Here is an 18,974-nt window from a genome sequence, read left to right as displayed (position 1 = left end):
GGGGAAGTTTTTCAGTGGAAAACAGCTTCTGTGGAACTCGGTGGTGATGGTCGCTGGCTCGAGGGCTCAAGGGAAATATAGTTATTGAATACGTGAAGAGCCTAAAACAGATTTAAATTAGTTAGGAAGTCGAGTTTGAGTGTTTATCAGGTCCCAATGTTGCGAGATTATAAAGGCCTTCACGTTGGTATTTGTGAAACGCTGAGTGATTGATTGACTGGCTGATGAAAGCAAAAGGATCTTTTTAACAACTTTATATTTTACCCCAGATAAAGGTGGAATCCTGTAGTCTTCTCAAATGAAGCTACATTTCAATGTGCAAGTCTTCGTGATTATGAACCATATAGACCTATATTGTATGCTATTCTATTGTTTTCAAATATATTTAATCAGTTTATTTTCTACATCAACTTCTTTCAAGGAGAGAGGACAGGTGCATTGACGTAGCGGCAACCACCCGATACTCCCCCCTCCAGGGACGGGAGATGGTTTGTCCCACACGACTTCCTGGCTTCCCGCTCCACGTCATTAGCATTGCCGTGCCTCCGGAGCGTTCCTCCCACTGACAGGTTGCTGTCACACAGCCACCATGTTATCCCATTCCCGGTGTCTCACCAGGAACTTCGGCAGGTCCCTCTCCAGCCTCCGCCAGGTAGGTTTGAAGGATTTCCACTCATGTTTCTTTGACGTTTGCACAGCTTGAGGAAGGGTTAGCATCTCGTTAGCTTCCAGTGACCGACGGCAAGGCACCTCCATGGGTTGTTTTAGCTAGCCGGCTAGGCTACGAACAGGCCCTAACATTGTAAGCCAAGGACAGTCTGACTCTTGACCAATAACACCCTTCTGTACCATTATATTTAAGTGTAAAGCAGTTGATGTCTTTGCATGTTCTGATGTTAACATTGTCACTGCTGTGTATACGTAGTCGCCGGAACATGCCGAGCAACTTAATCAATGATCTTTGGACAGCAACTGCATCTAGCTAGCAGATGTGTTTCTGCAGTAGCTATGTTGCTACATCCATGATGCTACATGTTATGCTAGCCCGGTTTAACTCGCCGAGGTCATTCTGAATAGAACAAGATGGTATCCTCCTTATCTTGTAGATATTGTTGTTAATTTGCTTTGATGCGTACATAGTTCAAAGTGTTTTACTTGTTACCCTGGCAAGTTTTTCGGATGATTGTCAGTCCTGTTCTTAAATCAATGAATGCCCTCATGAGCGAGCAGCTAAGCTGTCACAGGCTTTTCACCAAAAACACATCCACAGTCAAAGTAATATGCACAACTACTGTACATACAAATGATGCATTTCTGTTTAATGCTTCTGCACATGGAAAGGAAATTTGTTGTTATTCGTGCCCTTTCACCTTGATTTGATGAGTTGCCTTAGGCCTCTTGTATCATAACAAGGACACACACGTTTAAGTTTTTTTGCATTCTTATCATTTAATCATTAACATTCTGACTTTTCTTCACAGGGAAATCAAGTGTTGGCACGCCGGGCAACCGCAGGTATGTTTGTTTGTACTTCATTAACTGTAGTTTAAACTTTATATTACAGTTTAGTATTTAGGGAAGTTTACCCTGGAAAAAAATAAATGTTAACCCTGTTTTGTTCCTTTGTAATTAGCGTTGTCGGCGAACCACGTCGTCACTCTCAACAATGTGTAAGTATCACACTACTACAATTCTATTTATTTGTACGTTTTTGAAAGATCTTCAAATGTCCTTCTTCACCTAATCAATTAAGAATGTCTGTTTTGACTAGTTTTGTTATCTCTCCCTGCTTTTTGAACGGTGTTCTAGATCAGAATACTTTAAACATCTACTTCACCGGTCTCATGTATGCAACTTACTTTTGTGTTGCCCATGATATTGCAAGTGGAAAAATGTAATTTTTAAGAATGTGGTTCCATTAAATTATTATTTTATGTCAGATTCTATGTTTTAGCTCATGTATTACCAGCTTGAAAATACTGTTAACTGTCATGTAGATAGTTGAATCCAGATGGCGTCTTGTCTTTAAGTTATTGACAGTCTTACAATCCCACTTATACAAAGCAATGCATCGGAGGCCTATTCAGACTTCAGAGCAATGTCCGCTATGAATACACTAAGTCATTCACCATTATCTTTTAGCAGTGGGGTTCCCCGGTCAAGCGTTTTCCAGATCCAATACTTTAGGACATCTGCAGCCTGCAGTATGTATCTACTTTCAGTTATTATATATTTGATACATATATTACAATCTTCTTCTTCCTATTGTTGACCAGTTATTTTTATTTCCTGGTTCTTTAGGGAATGAAGTTGTCACAGTCAAGACCCCTGCTTTTGCAGAATCTGTCTCAGAGGGGGACGTGAGGTGGGAGAAGGGTAGGTAGACTGCTCCAGAACATGTATATAATGTAGGCTATGATACATGCAAGAAGGTGAACTGTATATGTTCAGATCATTATACAAACATGTATTTCCACCCTATACAGCTGTTGGAGACACTGTAAAGGAGGATGAGGTGGTTTGTGAAATCGAGACTGATAAGGTACCTTTATACTCTTAGGATAGGATTTTAACCCATTCAAATTAAGGCATTTTTGTTTCCCACGCTCTAGGCAAAACGGTTAAACACCATTTAATTCTGTTTTATTTAATTATTTCTTGCTGTATAACTTGTATATGTTCTTAACACGACATTTTACGAACATGAGTCATACATACCACTGATGGCTGTTTTGGGACTTTCCTTTTCTTTCAGACCTCCGTGCAGGTCCCCTCTCCTGCCGCTGGAGTGATTGAAGAGCTTCTGATCCCTGATGGAGGAAGAGTGGAGGGAGGAACACCTCTCTTCAAACTGCGGAAAGGAGGTCAGGAGCTGGACATAATTATGTTAAGACCAAAGAAAGCCATTGAATGTTTTTAGCAATTATCTATCATATCGCATTTTCATGCCAATACCCATGTCTGTCCTGTGTCGGGCCCTAGCTGGTGCTCCCCAGGCTGCAGAGGCCCCTAAAGCTACAGAGGCCCCTCCACCCCCTGCTGCTGCGGCCACGCCTCCCCCTCCTCCCCCCCCAGCTGGGGGTCCCATCCCCACCAGCATGCCCCCGGTGCCCCCAGTGCCAACTCAGGCCATGGAGGCCAAGCCAGGTCAGTTGGGCGGTAACTGGGATGTGTGTGTGTGTGTGTGTCTGACTGTCTGTGTGTACCATCTGTTAACTAAAGGACGACTTGGCCTGTTTTTGTGCAGTCTCGGCAATCAAGCCCACCACTGCTCCTGTGGCCCCTCACGTGGAGGGAGGAGCAAAAGCAGCCAGGACGGAGAGCAGGGTGAGACTCGGTGGACGACCACTAATTCAATCCTACGGCCGCTTGTTGCACGGTGACTGCGCGTTGACCGGCCCACTTAAGTGGAAGCACGGGCCTACTCCACAGTGGAGGGACGGGGTGTTTGTTGGTGTTAACGCATGCTGCTGATCGGTGTTATAGGTGAAGATGAACCGCATGAGGCTGAGGATCGCCCAGAGGCTGAAGGAGGCCCAGAACACCTGCGCAATGCTGACCACCTTCAATGAGATCGACATGAGGTGGGAGCATTTAAACACCTGCCACGTTGAAACCTAGAGACCGTACGTGTATGAAGGCAAACGTCCCTGCTCTGCAAACCAATTCGATTTTATAAGCATTTTTCAAACATTCTATTCTCAATTGATTTAACAACGGTAACATCCGTAACCTTATCTGATATCTTTAATAAAATAAGGGAGGTTTTTTTCAAGAGGGAAATGTTGATATCGGTTGGACTTAAATGTGCATGTGTTAGTTTAGATCAAGTGAGACATAAGTCGGGCCGTTCAGGTGATGTAAGCACATAAATGTCTTGTACAAATGGTTATAGATTGAAATCTGCTCAACAGAGAAAGCTTTTGGAAATCGGATAGCCTCTTAAACATTGGAATGTAAATATTTGGTCCTAATCCCATCTAAAAGGAAGATAAGAATTTTTAAAACGGTCTTTATTAATTTACAAGGAAATGTTGTTGTGCGAACCCCCCCCCCCCCCCTTACAAGAGGACACTTTGAGGGTTTCTTTCCCCATCGCAAATGTGCGGTGTCGGCTTTCGGCTATTCAGGGTTTTCGGTGCGTCTTAATTGGATTGACATTGACGGTGCAGAGGAAGACTTCCCAGGCCCGGGCTCATCTGGAGCCGAAGGAGCGCGGCAGAGCAGGAGGCAGAGGCATCTGCACCGGGGGGGCAGGGGGGCGGGCCCACAGAGACCTGCGCTCTGAGTGCAAGGGCCGCCTGAACCGATATGGGCTTTTATGACGGCCCAACAAGATTTACAGGCCCTCGAAAGTGAAGATTTTTATCGCTTCTCTCCTTTCTCGGAGAGTGCGTGTCTTGGGAGGGGCATAATCGCGTTAGCGGCGAAACCCTAGAGCTTCTACCGGGTTACGGGCAGGAAAACAAACAATTAAAACGGGAGATACAAGGGGGAAAATGAGGGATATTGAAACGATTAGCTGGCTGAATGTCAATAGGGGCTGATTCACTGCAACATATTTCATAACTTAACAGAAAACATTGTGCCGTGCAAAAGTGTGATCTGTTTCTTGACTTTAGATCTATAAAAGTTGTCTTATGTTTAAAGTATTTTATTAGAAACTGTTTCAAATTCTCACAGTTTCAAATAAAATATTTTAAACGCAGAAGAAACTTTTAAGTTGACCGGAAACGGGGTGTAAATCCAACTTGAGCTCCTCCTCGTCTTTAAACTCTATATGCATCGGTTTGCTTTTTTTTTTTTCCTGTTATTTATTTGTCTTCTCATACCTTTTTTGACATATGAATTAAGTCACACTACTAACTAACTTGAACTATGACCCTCTCTTCCCAGCAATATCTCCGAGATGAGGAAAGCCTACAAGGATGGCTTCCTGAAAAAGCACAACACCAAGTTGGGCTTCATGTCTGCGTTCGTAAAGGCCTCGGCATACGCCCTCAACGACCAGCCCTCCGTCAACGCAGGTACGGCATCCACCTTAAAAAAACAAACCCTACTTAAATTGGTTACTTGAACTTTGGATGTAACACTTGCGTGTTTTCAGCCTAGTAGTCACAAGCCAATACGTCTCTGGAGCAAAGTGTTTGCTATAGGGCACAGGTAAATGTAACCTTGTTGCGTGCCTTCGGTGTCTGCCACCAGAGACGAGACTTCTCGTTGTCTTTTTATTGCAACACCTCCACCACAAGTGCAAGTGTCAACCTGTCCTCTGTAAATTAACCACAGCAAAGAAGGGGCCCCTCTTCGCTCTGCCTTCCAAGCCAAAATAGTCTGTGGTTTTTCAGTCACAAAGTCTTAAGAGGAACTGAATCTCTGTGGCAGCCTTGGGTGCAGACGTCAACATGCCCATTTTTTTCTCCACAGTGATCGATGACGCGACCAAAGAGATCGTTTACAGGGACTACGTCGACATCAGCGTGGCGGTGTCCACACCCAAGGTACGTTCCATGAGTCCTCCTTGAGCCGGACGGAATCTGAGCGTCGATGCTTCGACCGCCACCGGTCACTGCCGCTGTGTGATGCTGCTGTCCTCTCTCCAGGGTCTAGTGGTCCCAGTCATCAGGGGAGTCGAGGGAATGAACTTTGCCGACATTGAGAAGACCATCAACATGCTGGGAGAAAAGGTCCTTTTCATAATCCTCTGTTCTTCTTATTTATTTTTTTCCCTGTTTTAATAGTGGGACATCATATTTATTTACTAGTTAATCTCTACTTTTCTGCATTATTAACATGTATATTTGTACTCTTTTGTATTCTGTGTCCAGGCCCGTAATAACCAGCTGGCGGTGGAGGACATGGACGGAGGCACCTTCACCATCAGCAACGGGGGGGTGTTTGGCTCCATGTTCGGCACACCCATCATCAACCCGCCCCAGTCTGCCATCCTGGGCATGCACGGCATCTTCGACCGGCCTGTTGCCATCGGGGGCAAGGTTAGTGCTCTCATGACATGACGTCTCAAATCCCCTTTGATACATTTTTCGGAATTCCCCTTTTTAACCCGAGGAGCGTCCAGTGAAGGGACAGTACAGATGCCAGCTCGGCCAACCCATCATTCTATTGGTTGCGTTCCAGGTGGAGATCCGTCCAATGATGTACGTCGCCCTGACCTACGACCACCGCCTGGTCGACGGGAGAGAGGCCGTCACCTTCCTACGCAAAATCAAGACCGTGGTGGAGGACCCCAGGGTCTTACTCCTGGACATGTAAGACCCTCCTCGATCTCCAGCTACTCTGAACACCACCACCACCACCACCACCCTACACAAGCATCCGCTGCACCATCCTGACCATGGGGAACCTTCCTCTGACTACAGTTGATTTGTAATAGCGTCGGTTTACGGAGAGGAGGAGAGGATATGAATAAAGGAGATGCACGCTGGACATTGGTATGACTCCGGTAGAGGAGGGCTAGACTGGGGAGGAGGAAGGATAGACTGGGGAGGAGGGGGGCTGGACTGGGGAGGAGGAAGGCTTGGTGCTATTCTGGAGGCTGGCTGTTGGGAGTCCAGGGCCACGGCTCTCTTTAGATCAAAAGGAACTCGGTATTACTCTTTTGCCATTTTCTACATGTATGGAATAATTTTAACATTGTGTTTTTGGTGGCATGTGCAGCAGAGTTGATTTATTATAGTTTTGTTGGGGTGAGATGGAAGAAAGAAGGATCTATACGTTTTGCTGCGACGCAAACGCCAAAGTGTCTCAAATAAAAAGGTTTTCTGTGGGCATTTTTGTCATCTGGTTCAAGTGAGTGATGCTTGTAGATGCTGCGTATGAGAACTATTTAAATAATTTAAGAGAATAAAACATGAACTCCATAAACTGTCTGTTGTATCAGAATTACAGATCACACATTGTTACAGTTCAACTCTCCTTAAGAATTTCTAGACTACAATTTACTAGTTTCTAAAACCAGTTCTAAAATATACAGGAAATAGATTTATTTATATTATAAAATGCAGAGCATTATGAAACACCTTATCATAAAATCAATGAGTTATATATATTTACATATTAAAATGTAGAATTTACATTGCAGAATAACTTGTATCGCAATGGCATAAACCTGCCTTATTTTTCTACCTAAAATATATTCTTTCAGGACCTTGAAACCATTTGCTTGCATATAAAGTCAGCTGTACCCATATTAAAATGACACAAATGAGGTATTTTTTATTGCCTAATGCCCTTGTCTGACAAGTACCTTTGTGATTGACATGGTCGAAAGTCTTCACGGTCAATATTTTATAAGATGCATCATTGTTCATGCGTGTTGATAAAATAGTTGCGTGGATATGCACGTATATAAGTATCACGTCGGTGTAAAAATGCAACACAATTAATTTTTCTACGTCAAGAGGCAAATGTCTCCTTCATATATAGAAATGTCGAATAATTTGCTGCTCCATTTAGCTGTGATGGTGTCGCTATGATTCACTGGGAAGCACAAAAATATAACCAAACAAGAGTTTGCATCCAGTTTGGCCACATGAAGGCGGCAGAGTGCAGGACATGCTCTGGAGGAGACGGTCGTACGGATCCGAAGTGGTGCTAGCAGCCGAGGGCCTTCCAGGAAACACCGCTGAAGAAGGGATGGCACTTGATGTCACTCACACCGCCGCCTCCAGAACCTAACCGATAGCCAGCATCAAACTGGAGTAACTGGAGGTTGGAGAAGACAAGACAGCGTGGTTACTGAAGGTAAGCTAAGGGCATGTGTGTGTTTTTGCGTGTGGAAGTGAGTGTTTTGTGTACCTCAGTGAGGAGGGAGGCAGCTGCGGTGCTCAGGTGGTCTGGAATCAGCAGCTGGGTGTGTGAGTATATTCCGGCTGGGTGCAACTGCCACAGTGGCTATTAAAAGAGAATGGCTTTCATGAGAAGTGTAACAGCCTTATCGATGCTAGCCAACACCGTGCATCGTTAAACTGGCCACTGGCTCTAGGACTATTTTGTAGCCGCATTTAACATGGAATTGAGTAAAGTGGCATCTTACCATTCCGGTCAGTAGTTCAAACAGCAACGCCCCTAAACTCCACCAGTCACACGCTTCCGTTATCTTTGACACCCCTCCAATTTCTTGTAAAAATAGAAAGTTTACATTTACTTTAAAATATCAGTTGTTCAGGACAGAGCACCTATTGCCACTAGGGGGCATCCTTTCTCAACAGAGATATCTGGGGGTAAGTTTTACCTGGAGCGCAGTACATCTGCTCCACTGCCTGGGAGCTGATCTCTGACTGAACCTCACTCCACTGGCCGAAGAAGGAAAGCGACACTTTTCCTAGGAAGATACAGATATAGTTTCTCAGGTTAAATATGTTTTATGTCCTTGCACTTAAAAATAGTACTTGAAGTAGCATTGTGTAGCGTCTTGTCCAAGCTATCTTTGTTTTGTATGGGGAATGCTTAACCTAGTAGTTATAAATGCTTGGCACTTGTACCGACAGTGATATATTGTTTCTCTTTCTTCTGACAAATGTAGTTATTGTAATTCGCTTTGGATAAAAGCGTCTGCTAAATTCGCAAAATGTAAATGTGAAAAAGATACAAAGAAGTTTTGGCTTTTCACTCAAGGGAGGAGGCCGACGTGATAGGCTCACCATTGCTGGTAAGGAGGACGTTTCTGGGGTTTAGGTCCCTACACAGGATGCCTTGCTGGTGCAAACTCTCCAGAGCGAGCAGGATCTGCGCACCCCACACACGGACCTCCTTCTCGGGAAGCCCCCAGAACACTTGAACCGCCGTTTCTTTGGCCTTGGAAGACTCTTGGGGGAACCGGGGTAGGTGGCACCAGCCGTCCACCTCAATGCCCTGGTCTTCCCCCTGCCCTTCGGATCCCTCCGATTTCAGGAAAGCGTCCATGTCTCCTCTCCGACTCTGGGTCACCGTCCAGGGAGCGCCGAACACGGATCCCGCCTTCGGGGGTCCATCCTTCCCGCCCGGACTGACCAGCTCCCAGGCTTCCTCAACAAGCTCCTGGGTTTTCACCCCAGTGAGGGCCATGGGGGCCCCCGGACCCTGCTTCCCGGTGGTACCCTGGGCGAGCGGGGAGGCGGAGGGCTTCACTGCGTCGGTGTACTCGGAGAACACCGCTCTGTCCGTGCTTTTGACCTCCACCATGGCGGTCCGTTCCTCCGTGGTCGGGCTCCGGCTCTCCGGCTCCACCGCTCCCCTCCGCTGCGCCGGGACAGCCAGCAGCGAGCACTCAGTATCCTCCGGGGTCAGCCCCCCAGGGGCGGGGCCCGGGTGGAAGCCATTGGCTACCCAGGATGCCGTGCCGGGGATCTGGGTTTGGCAATGCGGAGCGAGGTGTAAAATGGCAGGAGAGGTCAGCGGGGCAGTTGGTCCGATAGTCCCACAGTCGAAAGGAGTGTCCGCTGCCGCGTACGGGTTGGGGCCCTCCACGCCGCGAGCGGGATCCGCGGAGTTCCAGGCCAACTCGAAGTCGGAGCTGCACTCGATGAGCCCCATGCCGGTGGTCTTCCCTCGCGGGTCCGCCATGACGTCCAGGGTGTGGTTGACGCGAGCGCACGCCAGAGGCAGCGCGGGCCTTTCCTGCGGTTTCAGGGGGTGCAAGCACAGACTGGGGGCCGGCGGGTGTACGTGGGGCTTGGTCGGGGTCTTGGCCGGACCCGAGAGCGAAGAGGGGCGCTCCGGTCGGGAGAGGAGCGAGGCGCGGGAGGAACGGCGGTTCTGCAGGCAGCCCGTCTCCTCGATGTAGGAGTGGGTGCCGCAGGCGTCCAGCCGCTGCAGAGTCTCGTCCCAGGAGGTAGGGGGTGAGACGGGGCCCTCGTCACGGGCTCCCAGGTGTGGGCCATCGATGGCGTTCTGCTGGTTCTCCATGCAGATCGAGGGAGACGTGTAGCTGTTCTTCATCTTGATCCGGTTCTGGCCGGTGCTGAAGCATTCTGGGTGCTCTTTGGCCCTTTCGCTCTTCACTTTGTGTAACTTGGAGAAGAGACGTCCCCCTTTTTGTGAGGGAGAAAACACTCAGTTATTGAAATAGTACTTCATATTTGCAAGGACAACGTTTCCTGACTCAGGATTTGATTTGTGACAATTTGAGGAGCTACTACCTACGACTGACTTTCACGATGGATGAGGTCACCAGAAATGTTATCATCTGTTTAAATGTTTAAGCCACGTGTCTGGACTTAATCGTCATGACAACATTGGTATCTAGATGAAGTTAAGGTTGATTTGTTTTTAGTTTTAAATGAGCAAACTGTTATAGTATTCCACAAAGGGTGAACGCTCATTCAATCAACCCATGTGTGATTAAAGACCAGACATCGGAGGACAGTTGACGGAGCAGTGGCAGTGCAGGGCTTCACCTTGAAGGTGTTCCAGGTGCAGGTACACGGCGTCTTCGCTGACGTAGTAGCGCAGCAGCTTCACCATGTAGGGCACCCCCTGGGGTATGATGGTGGGCTGGTCCCTGCTCTCCCAGCTGGACTTCACCAGGCTCTGTGTGGGTGGAGCAAAGGCGGTCTGTAACTCCACCTTTCACAATCCAGTCTATCTGTGTGTATGCATGGGTTTCATCTCAAGTAGCACACAATGGAGCCTGTTATTGGGTTTAAGTTAAGTTAATTACAGATACATTAACTTAACTTGATCGGATTTAGAGGCCATAATTTGATCTAGACAAAGCTACACTGTGCAATTTTTTTCTATCTCCCACCATTGAAGGATAATCAAACATGTTCCATACTGTTCTGATGCATAGTGGGCATTTCTCTTTTAAATCTCTGAGCAATCGGGGAATTATGCGACGGCCAAAAAGGAAAAGATATCCCAGCTCGGGTTGTACGGGTGTCTGGGAGATTCTGTGTTTGGTCCCCAGGCTTTGGAAGGGAGGATATACCGGTAAGTCATATCACCTGACCCTAGTTGGCTGTGCCTAGTTACTTTACCTTGCACAGCATGCTTCCTATTCTTCTTTTCTACTCCTTTACATCTACAATCATAGTTAACTATCAACAGAATATGAATGCAATTCGTGTGGAATACAGAGCCATCGCTTGAATGTCCTCTTTTGAGAGCCCACTGCTTATCATTTCTATAGCGCTGTTGCAATGGAGGGTTGACGGACTAGCTGAGATGGCTTGAGCCTTCAGACGGATCAACAGAGAGGGAGGGGGACGGAGGCCGAGAGAGACATGAGAGACCTGGGGTAGCGGGAAGGAGATTGCACGCCATATTGACCCAGAGAGCATAGTATGTCACAGAGGCCTGATATCGGTCTCTCCACCAGAAAACACCACCTAAATTAAACTAGTGCTAGTTGTTCTATGGATTATGTGTGTTCAACGTTTCTCGAATAATTCTAATATACTAATAATATAATTGTTAAGGGCTTGATTTAAAAATAAGGACCAAACTCACCTTAACAACAAATGTCTCCTTATTGACCATACTTTGGACAACCATGACCTGTAGAATAAGAATATATGTTTTAATATATTATCAAATATAATATAAGATGTAGTTACATTTCAATAATTGTGCTGGATTGATACTGAACCATGGGTACAACCTTCCACTCATAAGTGAAATCGAATCAGAAAAGATACACAACGGCTTACCTTGTCCACCACTCCCACCACCTTACACATGTCCAGGTCTTCCACCGGGGAGCTCAGGTGTCTGATGGGGCGGAATCGCAGGCTGCTGTACCCCTGGTGGAAGTGAGAGGTATGGATACCTTCAACAACTATTTGTCTACATTTTCATTTTGTTAAGAGAGCTTGAACCCAACAAGGGATAGGATACTGAATCAGACAAGGGACAAAAAGATAAATGGTTCATTTTTCCTCCTAATCCTGGGTCCTAAATTCTAATGAGGTAATGAAGTTAACTGGGTCAGAAACAGTTGCTGTCTGTTCTTTAATAGTGAATAGGCAGTAGCTCAGGAAGTAGAGTGGGTTGACTTGTAACTAGAAGGTTGCTAGTTGGATCCCTCCTCAGCCCCTAGTTGATGTCGAGGTGAGCAAGACATCTAACCCTAACTGCTCCCTACGAGCTGGCTGTCGGGTGTGTGGTCGACCCCGCCGCTGGTGTGTGAATGTGTGTATGAACGGTTTTAAGTCGCTTTGGACAAAAGCGCAATCTAAATGCCCTCAATATAATGAAAATATAAACCACTGTCCTACCCCCAAGTGAGAGCTGCCCTTCCCCAGGTTATCCTGTAGGTGGGATATGAAAATTTCTTCGGCTCTCTTCAGATACTGGGTTGTCTTTCGTTTAACAGCCTCTCTGCGATCCTTATTGGGGTCCACTGGAAAAGACAGTTGAGACAGATCAAGACCTGAGTTGCGACAGAAGCATACAAATAGAAATAAAAAAGCATTTGCAGCCCTCGCAACCTTTCGACTCTACTGTGTTGACTTTGTACTGGAACAATGTGTTGCACACAGCCTATACCACAAAAACTAGAAGACCATATTTATGGCAATAAGGAAATCCATTTATAACGCTTTTTGGTTTTTGAGTTCCTGTTTTATACATTTTTTCCGAGTTTTATTTCGGTATGAATCACATGCCCTTGTGACACGCACTGATTTGGGTGGAGCAACGGCTTTTGAAATGCTTCAGCATGCATGTATTCAATCCTTCTTACACTGTACGCCGTTCAGCAGGAGATCCACCCCATTCTTGTAGTAGCTGAAGGCTGCCTCGTAGTCTTCGTTGACCTCTCGGTCCAGAGCCATGCGGATCTGCTTAGCTGCCTCCAACAAGTAGTCTCGCTTTGCCATGGCTGGTTCCGCCCTCTCCAGGTCCAGATGGGCCTAGCACAATAAGGGTAACGTGTACAGTCGCAAGGTAGTAGTAAGTAGGTAGTAAGTATTAAGTAGTAAGGTAGTAGTAGAGTAAGTCAATAAGGGTAATGTGTACGGTCGCTTGGTAGTAAGCTGCCAGAATAAGTCATTTGTAAGTGCGCAGAACAAAAAACGTAGAATTGTAACATGGTATGCCAACATTGTGTTTGTCCTCCTCAGAGTCAGTTCATGGGTACATTAATTAGAAATGGGAGTTGAGATTGTTACGCACCTTTCTTCCCGGTCCTTATAAGCAGAGGAAGTCATTTCTGTCTCTTGTCACTGGGCTCAGTTTGTGCCTGCTCGCAGCATCTCCACAGCTCAGCTCTTGTGTATGCCAGTACCATTGCGATCTAAGCTAATGTAAAAAGATATAAGAGTGAAAGTTGACCTTCATGCTAGCACGGGAAATTAGTCCAATCGAGTGGATACTAGTGAACCTTAAGGCTAGCACAGGACATTTATATAATTAAGTGGATACTAGTGAACCTTCAGGCTAGCACAGGAAATGAGAAGAATCAAGTGGATACTATTGAACATAAAGGCTGGCACAGGGGCAGAGTAGAATCAAGTGGATACTAGTGAACCTTCAGGCTAGCTCAGGAAGAGGATACTAGTGATGAATGAATGAGTGGAACAGCAAACGCACATGAGGATGAGGAGGAGGTGAATCACAGCATGGTACCAGGGACTCTTGTCTCTGGTAAGAATACATATTTGAGTGTTAATTCACACTCCTACACCAGGATGTAGTTATAAATAAATAAATAATAAAATGAAACGATCACCACGGTTACAAAGCACACCCACATGGAGACATGCACTCTCTAGTAATCACATATATTGTCCAATATGACAGATCAACGCAATTATTATTTGAAATAATGTGTGGTGCTATAAACTACATGAATCAATTGGTCTATTGATTCCTCAATCAACCAATAGAAAACATGCAATTCTCTCTAATGACAGACAATACGGTACATCTTGAAAAATTCAAACAGCTGTTGAAAATGTTAATATTAAGTGTTAATCCTGACATTAAACTGTATATATAAATATAGATACATATGCAAATAACAATAATCTGGATTCTAAGAGGCTAGCTTCCTCCTAGGACAGCGAAAACACACCACACACACATGCACCTCCCTCTGTGGCTAGTCACCGAGGCACCACATCTTAGCAGTATTATGACATGCACACAGCCATCTTCCCCCCGCCCCCTCTCCTCCATCATCAGGCAGACCTCCACCATTAGGGTCTCGACCTCCTCGTTACAATCCTAATCCTCAGTGGTGTAGAGGGAGACAGCACTCCTGCTGCTAACACCCAGCTTACCTAAAGTGAAGCTAGCATGCGCTGGATCCACAACGCTACCACGGCAACCATGAGCAGAACGCCTCGTCTTCGGCAGCCTGCGTTCACGCATCTCAGGGAGATGAAGCGGAGGAAAGGGCTCCCGGGGAGCATGCCGATTGGTCCAGAATGATGTCACGGAGGGTACCATTTAAACCAACCCCCGCCCATCCACCGCCACCCATCCTGCCAGATGCCGGCTTAAAGAGACAGCGCTCCCTTTTTTTGGGTTCCATTTCAGTTTGACCTGGAAAGAGAACGATTTTCACGTCATGTTTAGAAGATTAAGAAAATTACCCGCCAACCCTTTCCTCATTTAAAAGTAAGGCACTAGTAATATTGATGTGTGTTTCATTGTCTTCAGCCCCCTACAATACACAGCCATCCCCATCCTGCCTGGAATCCCTAATGGGCTGGGGACTGGTGCCTCTGTACCAGATGGAGACATGCTCTTAGCCCAGCACAAAGAACACTCTCCCCCTCTGCCCAAGGGAGGGCTGGCTGTCCCTACGAGGGCGGGGCTGCTGAATGGAGGGTGAGGGTGGGGGTGGGGGGGGGGGGGGGGGGGGCAGCCACAGCCACAGCAAGGCCCATTGAGGGGATAGGGTTAATAAAGAGGGAGGGGTGTGTCTCTTACCCTAAAGGATCAAATGGAGAGGGCAGGATGTATTACACTGACGAATCAATGAATATAAAATATTTACTATATTCTATAATAAATTAATCTATTGCTTACCACCCACCAATAATAATGTGTGTCATTAGGGCTGAATTATAAGCAATGGGGTTATATTTTTAACAAGCTTATTTGATGTATAATAAAAATGCTTCAAACGAAGCTCATTCGAATGTTCCAAATTATCCCCATGTGTGTTTGCTGTTTCACTCATTAATCAGTAACATCCACTTGAATATACTCACTTCCTGTGCTAACCCTAAGGTTCACTACTAACCACTTGATTGATTGTAATTGGGAGAAGACACACAGGTCATCATGATAACTTTTTAGCATTTCTTAGCAGAGGGTGTATCCAAATCAATGATGCATTGATCGCACTCTCAGGTTGGCGCTGTCAGACCCTCACTCCCAAAGCACTGAGGAGACACACGTAGTACCCATTTATTTGACTAGATTCTACACACTGGACCTTTTAAGCTTCAATCTAATATCCGTGTTAATGAAAACAACCAAAATAACTTGCGTCGATTGAATTTATTGTGGAAATGAGAAGCAGAAATTGCATTGTTTTCAGGTGCAAACAGTTCAGTCACATCCCCCACAACAGATAACTGATTACAGAGAAGAATGAGTGGAGGAAGCGTGCGGCCCCTCAGTTGAACTTCACATCGTAGGACACGTAGTAGCCGTCGTTGTACATGTACAGCTTCTGGTCGGCCGGATTGTAGTGCAGGTTGTAGTAGCTCTGCTGGAACTTCTCGAAGGGAATGCTGAGCTGCCTCTCCTGGCCGCTCCTGGTGTCGTACGAGTAGAAGATCTCCTCGCTGTTCGGAGACACCGGCAGTGGCCTGGTGGCGTACATCACTCCGCACACCATGAAGGCGTTCCCCACCAGCGGCTTGTACGCCCCGGTGCTCCATACGTTCTCTATGCCAAAGGACGGCATGTCTATCTTGGCCACGACCAGCTTACCTTTCGACTGTTCCGTGGCGTAGATCACCCACAGTCCGTTCTCATCGGCCGCAAAGTCCATGTTTTGATCGGATGAGTTGCTGTACGAGAACCTCCGACTGGCGTCCGGGATCACTCTGTAGTCGTGCTTGGAGGAATTCAGGTTGAACTTGGACATGCTGAACGGGCTGTTGTACTGGTAATACATGGTGTTGCCGTGGACGATGTAATTGTTGCCGGTGTCACGTGGTATGTTGTGGACTTTGAACGAAGAGCGTAAGATCAGTTTATCATAATCAGAGTACAGTTTGAGGTATTGAACGGATGGGCCACGGTAGCCACCGTACCAATACATGGACTCAGAGCCCTGAGCAGGCTTGGAGTCTTTCCCCCAACCCCCGTATCTATAGCCTGAATCCAGGTCAGCGTTGAGCTGGATGGCCATGGGCTTGCTGAGGCTGATGATGCCTTGGTGGTCACAGTTGCCTAGGAAAGAAGAAATTCATTATTTAAAATCAATATATCCAAAGCAAAAGGTATCACCGGCATTGCTATTGTGTCCACGATTGATCTTACCGATGTCGGGAGTGATGATGTCCTCCAGCTCCTTCTGGCAGTCGTCCAGCTTCTTCTTCAACTTGGCGAATTCCAGGCGGACCACATCCAGGTTGCCCTTGTCGTAGCCCTCCAGTCGGTCCACGATAAGCGTCATGTTGCGGATCTTAGAGACGCAATTGACCCATTTAGTGTTGACAATAAAGTTAAAGAATTTGTTAGGTTTTACTTTTGTGGCACCCAAGAATTTGTTATTCTGAGATTTTGCACAAAATTATGTATTTCTGCCAAAATGTTGTGTTTCTGAAATATCTTTGATATTTTGTTACCTCCACATACAGACTGTCGAGCGTGGGTGAGGAGCCGTTCAGGGCCTCGTGGAGCTCAGTGACCAGGGCCTCAAACTCACGGAGCTCCGTTCTGAGAAGCTCAAAGTCCAGTTTGACGTATTTGTCTGGGTTGCTCTCCAGCAGTTTCACTCTCATGTCAAGGTTCTCCAGTTCACTCAGAAAGACCCCCAATTTACCATCGTAGCTATCGATCTAAACAAAGGAACACATTAAATAATCCTTAAACGCAACAAAAATGTGTTGAATGTGGGAAATACACACTTTTTCAACACTTTAAAATCAACCATTTGTATATTCACAAACTGAAATGTGATGCCTTTCATCTAGTTGCAATACCTTTTCGATTTGTATGTTCACCTCCAGGATCAAATCCTTGGTGACCTGCTGCATGTGCTCCACCCGACCGGCACTGAAGGTGGTGTCGGGTAGGTAGACGTGGCACAGACACTGGCCAGAGTCTCCCACAGACACCGTCACATTCCCTGATACCCAGTCCTCCAGCGACTGTTGTTGAATACAGAGTAAGGTATGAGAGAGAGAGAGAGAGAGAGAGAGAGAGAGAGAGAGAGAGAGAGAGAGAGAGAGAGAGAGAGAGAGAGAGAGAGAGAGAGAGAGAGAGAGAGAGAGAGAGAGAGAGAGAGAGAGAGAGAGAGAGAGAGAGAGAGAGAGAGAGAGAGAGAGAGAGAGAGAGAGAGAGAGAGAGAGAGAGAGAGCACAGAACACAGAACACATTGCATACATACTGTACATCCTAGTCATAGGTGAACTAAGGTCTCTTACTGTCCAAGCTGAAGCCGGGCCGATGACTGAAAGCAACAGCAGAAGTTCAAACATCTTCACTGTGTCGCTTTCAAAATCTTTCTGTGCTTTCTGCCCGGTCTCGGATGGGTTTTAAAGACACTTGTTGTATCATGAACACCTTCCTCCTCCTCACGATTATGGCTCTGAACACCTGATGTCCATCATCTACCCCAATAGATTGAAATGTTGACTTATGGTGTTATTAAAAGTTATTGCATACGTTTGACGAACTTCCGAACCGGGTGAGAAACACACCAGGTGAAGTGATCTTTATCATATTTACAAATGAGGACATACTATGCTATTAACTGATATGTCAGGTGTGTCTTGTGTGTATTAACCAACTGTGCAAACATTCATCGCTTGTACTACATTCATAACAGGCTATTTACACCCCTTTGACCACTTTGATTTGCCTTTTTCTTTTTAAATATTTTTTGAATTTGAACTATTCTTTTTTAAACAAAACCAAACCAAACAGTTCAATACAAATCATTGTATAGCAAGGAACCAGGGAGTTACAATACGACTTATGAACTTTTACCTGAAATCTGTTTTTATATTGGTTGATAACCTCAATCCATCTTATCCAATATAATCAAATATGTCTTGAGTCTCAAACAATTTTATTTTTTCATAACAAAACTTTCATGCATCACAGTAAATATTTCTGCTAATGTATGTGGTCCTTGACTCAACCATTTTTCGTAATGTGTTATTTTACTGGCGACCAGCATTTTTATAAACATTTAAGCTTTAGCAAGCTCAGAGGCTGTGATGGCATCCTACCCAAATACAAAACCTGAAGACAAACGTTAATGGTAGTGTTTCAACCCTTTTCATGGAATCTCTGAATGTCTTTCAATAGTGGGAATGGGTAGACTTAGTTTTTGATTTTATTTGATTTCACTAAATATTATATTAATGTGATGTCTCTACTTCGACTCTAAAGAAACCCTGGTTGGCCAAGACATTTTGCTCCCTTAGACTGTGGAAGCTTTCGAGGCTTTCCCAAAGAAATGCAGATAAATATTCCATCCTCATCCTGCAATGTTTTAAATTTAGCATCAAGTCTCTTTTGAATTAAACCTGCATCAGGCCAGCGAATCAGGGCATAGGGATCCTTAGGCCCAAAGGACTTAGACACCTTTGTTTTACAGTGAAAGCTCTAGCCACGTATTAGAGTTTCACTCCAGGTGGAGTTTCAATTCTCTCTCTAGAGATAGCATGTAGTGGGACCGTGAGTACTGGCATTTAATCTACTTCCATATCACTGAATACTCAGTGTTGCATATATTTATTAAGAGTTTAGTCTGAGCTGCTTGGTAATTGGCAGACCCTTTTGTTTCCCCATGAAGCTAGATGGTCTTGTATCTAACTCTTGGCTCCTTTCCA

At 45.7% G+C, this 18,974-nt stretch overlaps 3 protein-coding genes across 4 annotated transcripts; 1 reads left to right on the top strand and 2 right to left on the bottom strand.

Moving 5' to 3' along the window:
• The first annotated feature begins 470 nt into the window (after nucleotides 1-470).
• dlst (dihydrolipoamide S-succinyltransferase) lies at nucleotides 471-6,917 on the top strand. Of its 2 annotated transcripts, none has more exons than XM_056590163.1 (15): nucleotides 471-652; nucleotides 1,482-1,515; nucleotides 1,634-1,670; nucleotides 2,143-2,204; nucleotides 2,302-2,376; nucleotides 2,487-2,542; nucleotides 2,756-2,864; nucleotides 2,983-3,147; nucleotides 3,248-3,327; nucleotides 3,487-3,584; nucleotides 4,897-5,027; nucleotides 5,428-5,501; nucleotides 5,604-5,687; nucleotides 5,829-5,996; nucleotides 6,139-6,917. In XM_056590163.1, exons 1-15 carry the CDS (start codon nucleotides 590-592, stop codon nucleotides 6,271-6,273), a joined length of 1,371 nt encoding a protein of 456 aa, XP_056446138.1. In that variant the 5' UTR covers nucleotides 471-589; the 3' UTR covers nucleotides 6,274-6,917. The 2 variants fall into 2 exon arrangements, with proteins under 2 accessions (XP_056446138.1, XP_056446139.1); XM_056590164.1 differs by having other exon boundaries at nucleotides 517-652; nucleotides 2,146-2,204.
• Nucleotides 6,918-7,133: 216 nt separating this feature from the next.
• Nucleotides 7,134-12,821, bottom strand: rps6kl1 (ribosomal protein S6 kinase-like 1). The gene is made up of 10 exons (XM_056589727.1): nucleotides 12,693-12,821; nucleotides 12,219-12,440; nucleotides 11,652-11,744; nucleotides 11,452-11,499; nucleotides 10,398-10,530; nucleotides 8,664-10,031; nucleotides 8,255-8,344; nucleotides 8,057-8,139; nucleotides 7,819-7,914; nucleotides 7,134-7,725 (listed from the first exon to the last, which is right to left on the bottom strand). The coding sequence occupies exons 1-10, from the start codon at nucleotides 12,819-12,821 to the stop codon at nucleotides 7,615-7,617; spliced, it is 2,373 nt and encodes a 790-aa protein (XP_056445702.1). The 3' UTR covers nucleotides 7,134-7,614.
• Nucleotides 12,822-15,451: 2,630 nt separating this feature from the next.
• Nucleotides 15,452-17,616, bottom strand: olfm4.2 (olfactomedin 4, tandem duplicate 2). The gene is made up of 5 exons (XM_056590165.1): nucleotides 17,559-17,616; nucleotides 17,115-17,282; nucleotides 16,758-16,970; nucleotides 16,450-16,594; nucleotides 15,452-16,359 (listed from the first exon to the last, which is right to left on the bottom strand). The coding sequence occupies exons 1-5, from the start codon at nucleotides 17,610-17,612 to the stop codon at nucleotides 15,575-15,577; spliced, it is 1,365 nt and encodes a 454-aa protein (XP_056446140.1). The 5' UTR covers nucleotides 17,613-17,616; the 3' UTR covers nucleotides 15,452-15,574.
• Nucleotides 17,617-18,974: the final 1,358 nt, after the last annotated feature.

The sequence above is a fragment of the Gadus chalcogrammus genome, chromosome 5 (assembly GCF_026213295.1).
Source record: "Gadus chalcogrammus isolate NIFS_2021 chromosome 5, NIFS_Gcha_1.0, whole genome shotgun sequence".
In the NCBI taxonomy this organism is placed as follows: domain Eukaryota; kingdom Metazoa; phylum Chordata; class Actinopteri; order Gadiformes; family Gadidae; genus Gadus; species Gadus chalcogrammus.
This window is presented reverse-complemented; position numbering and strand designations above follow the sequence as displayed.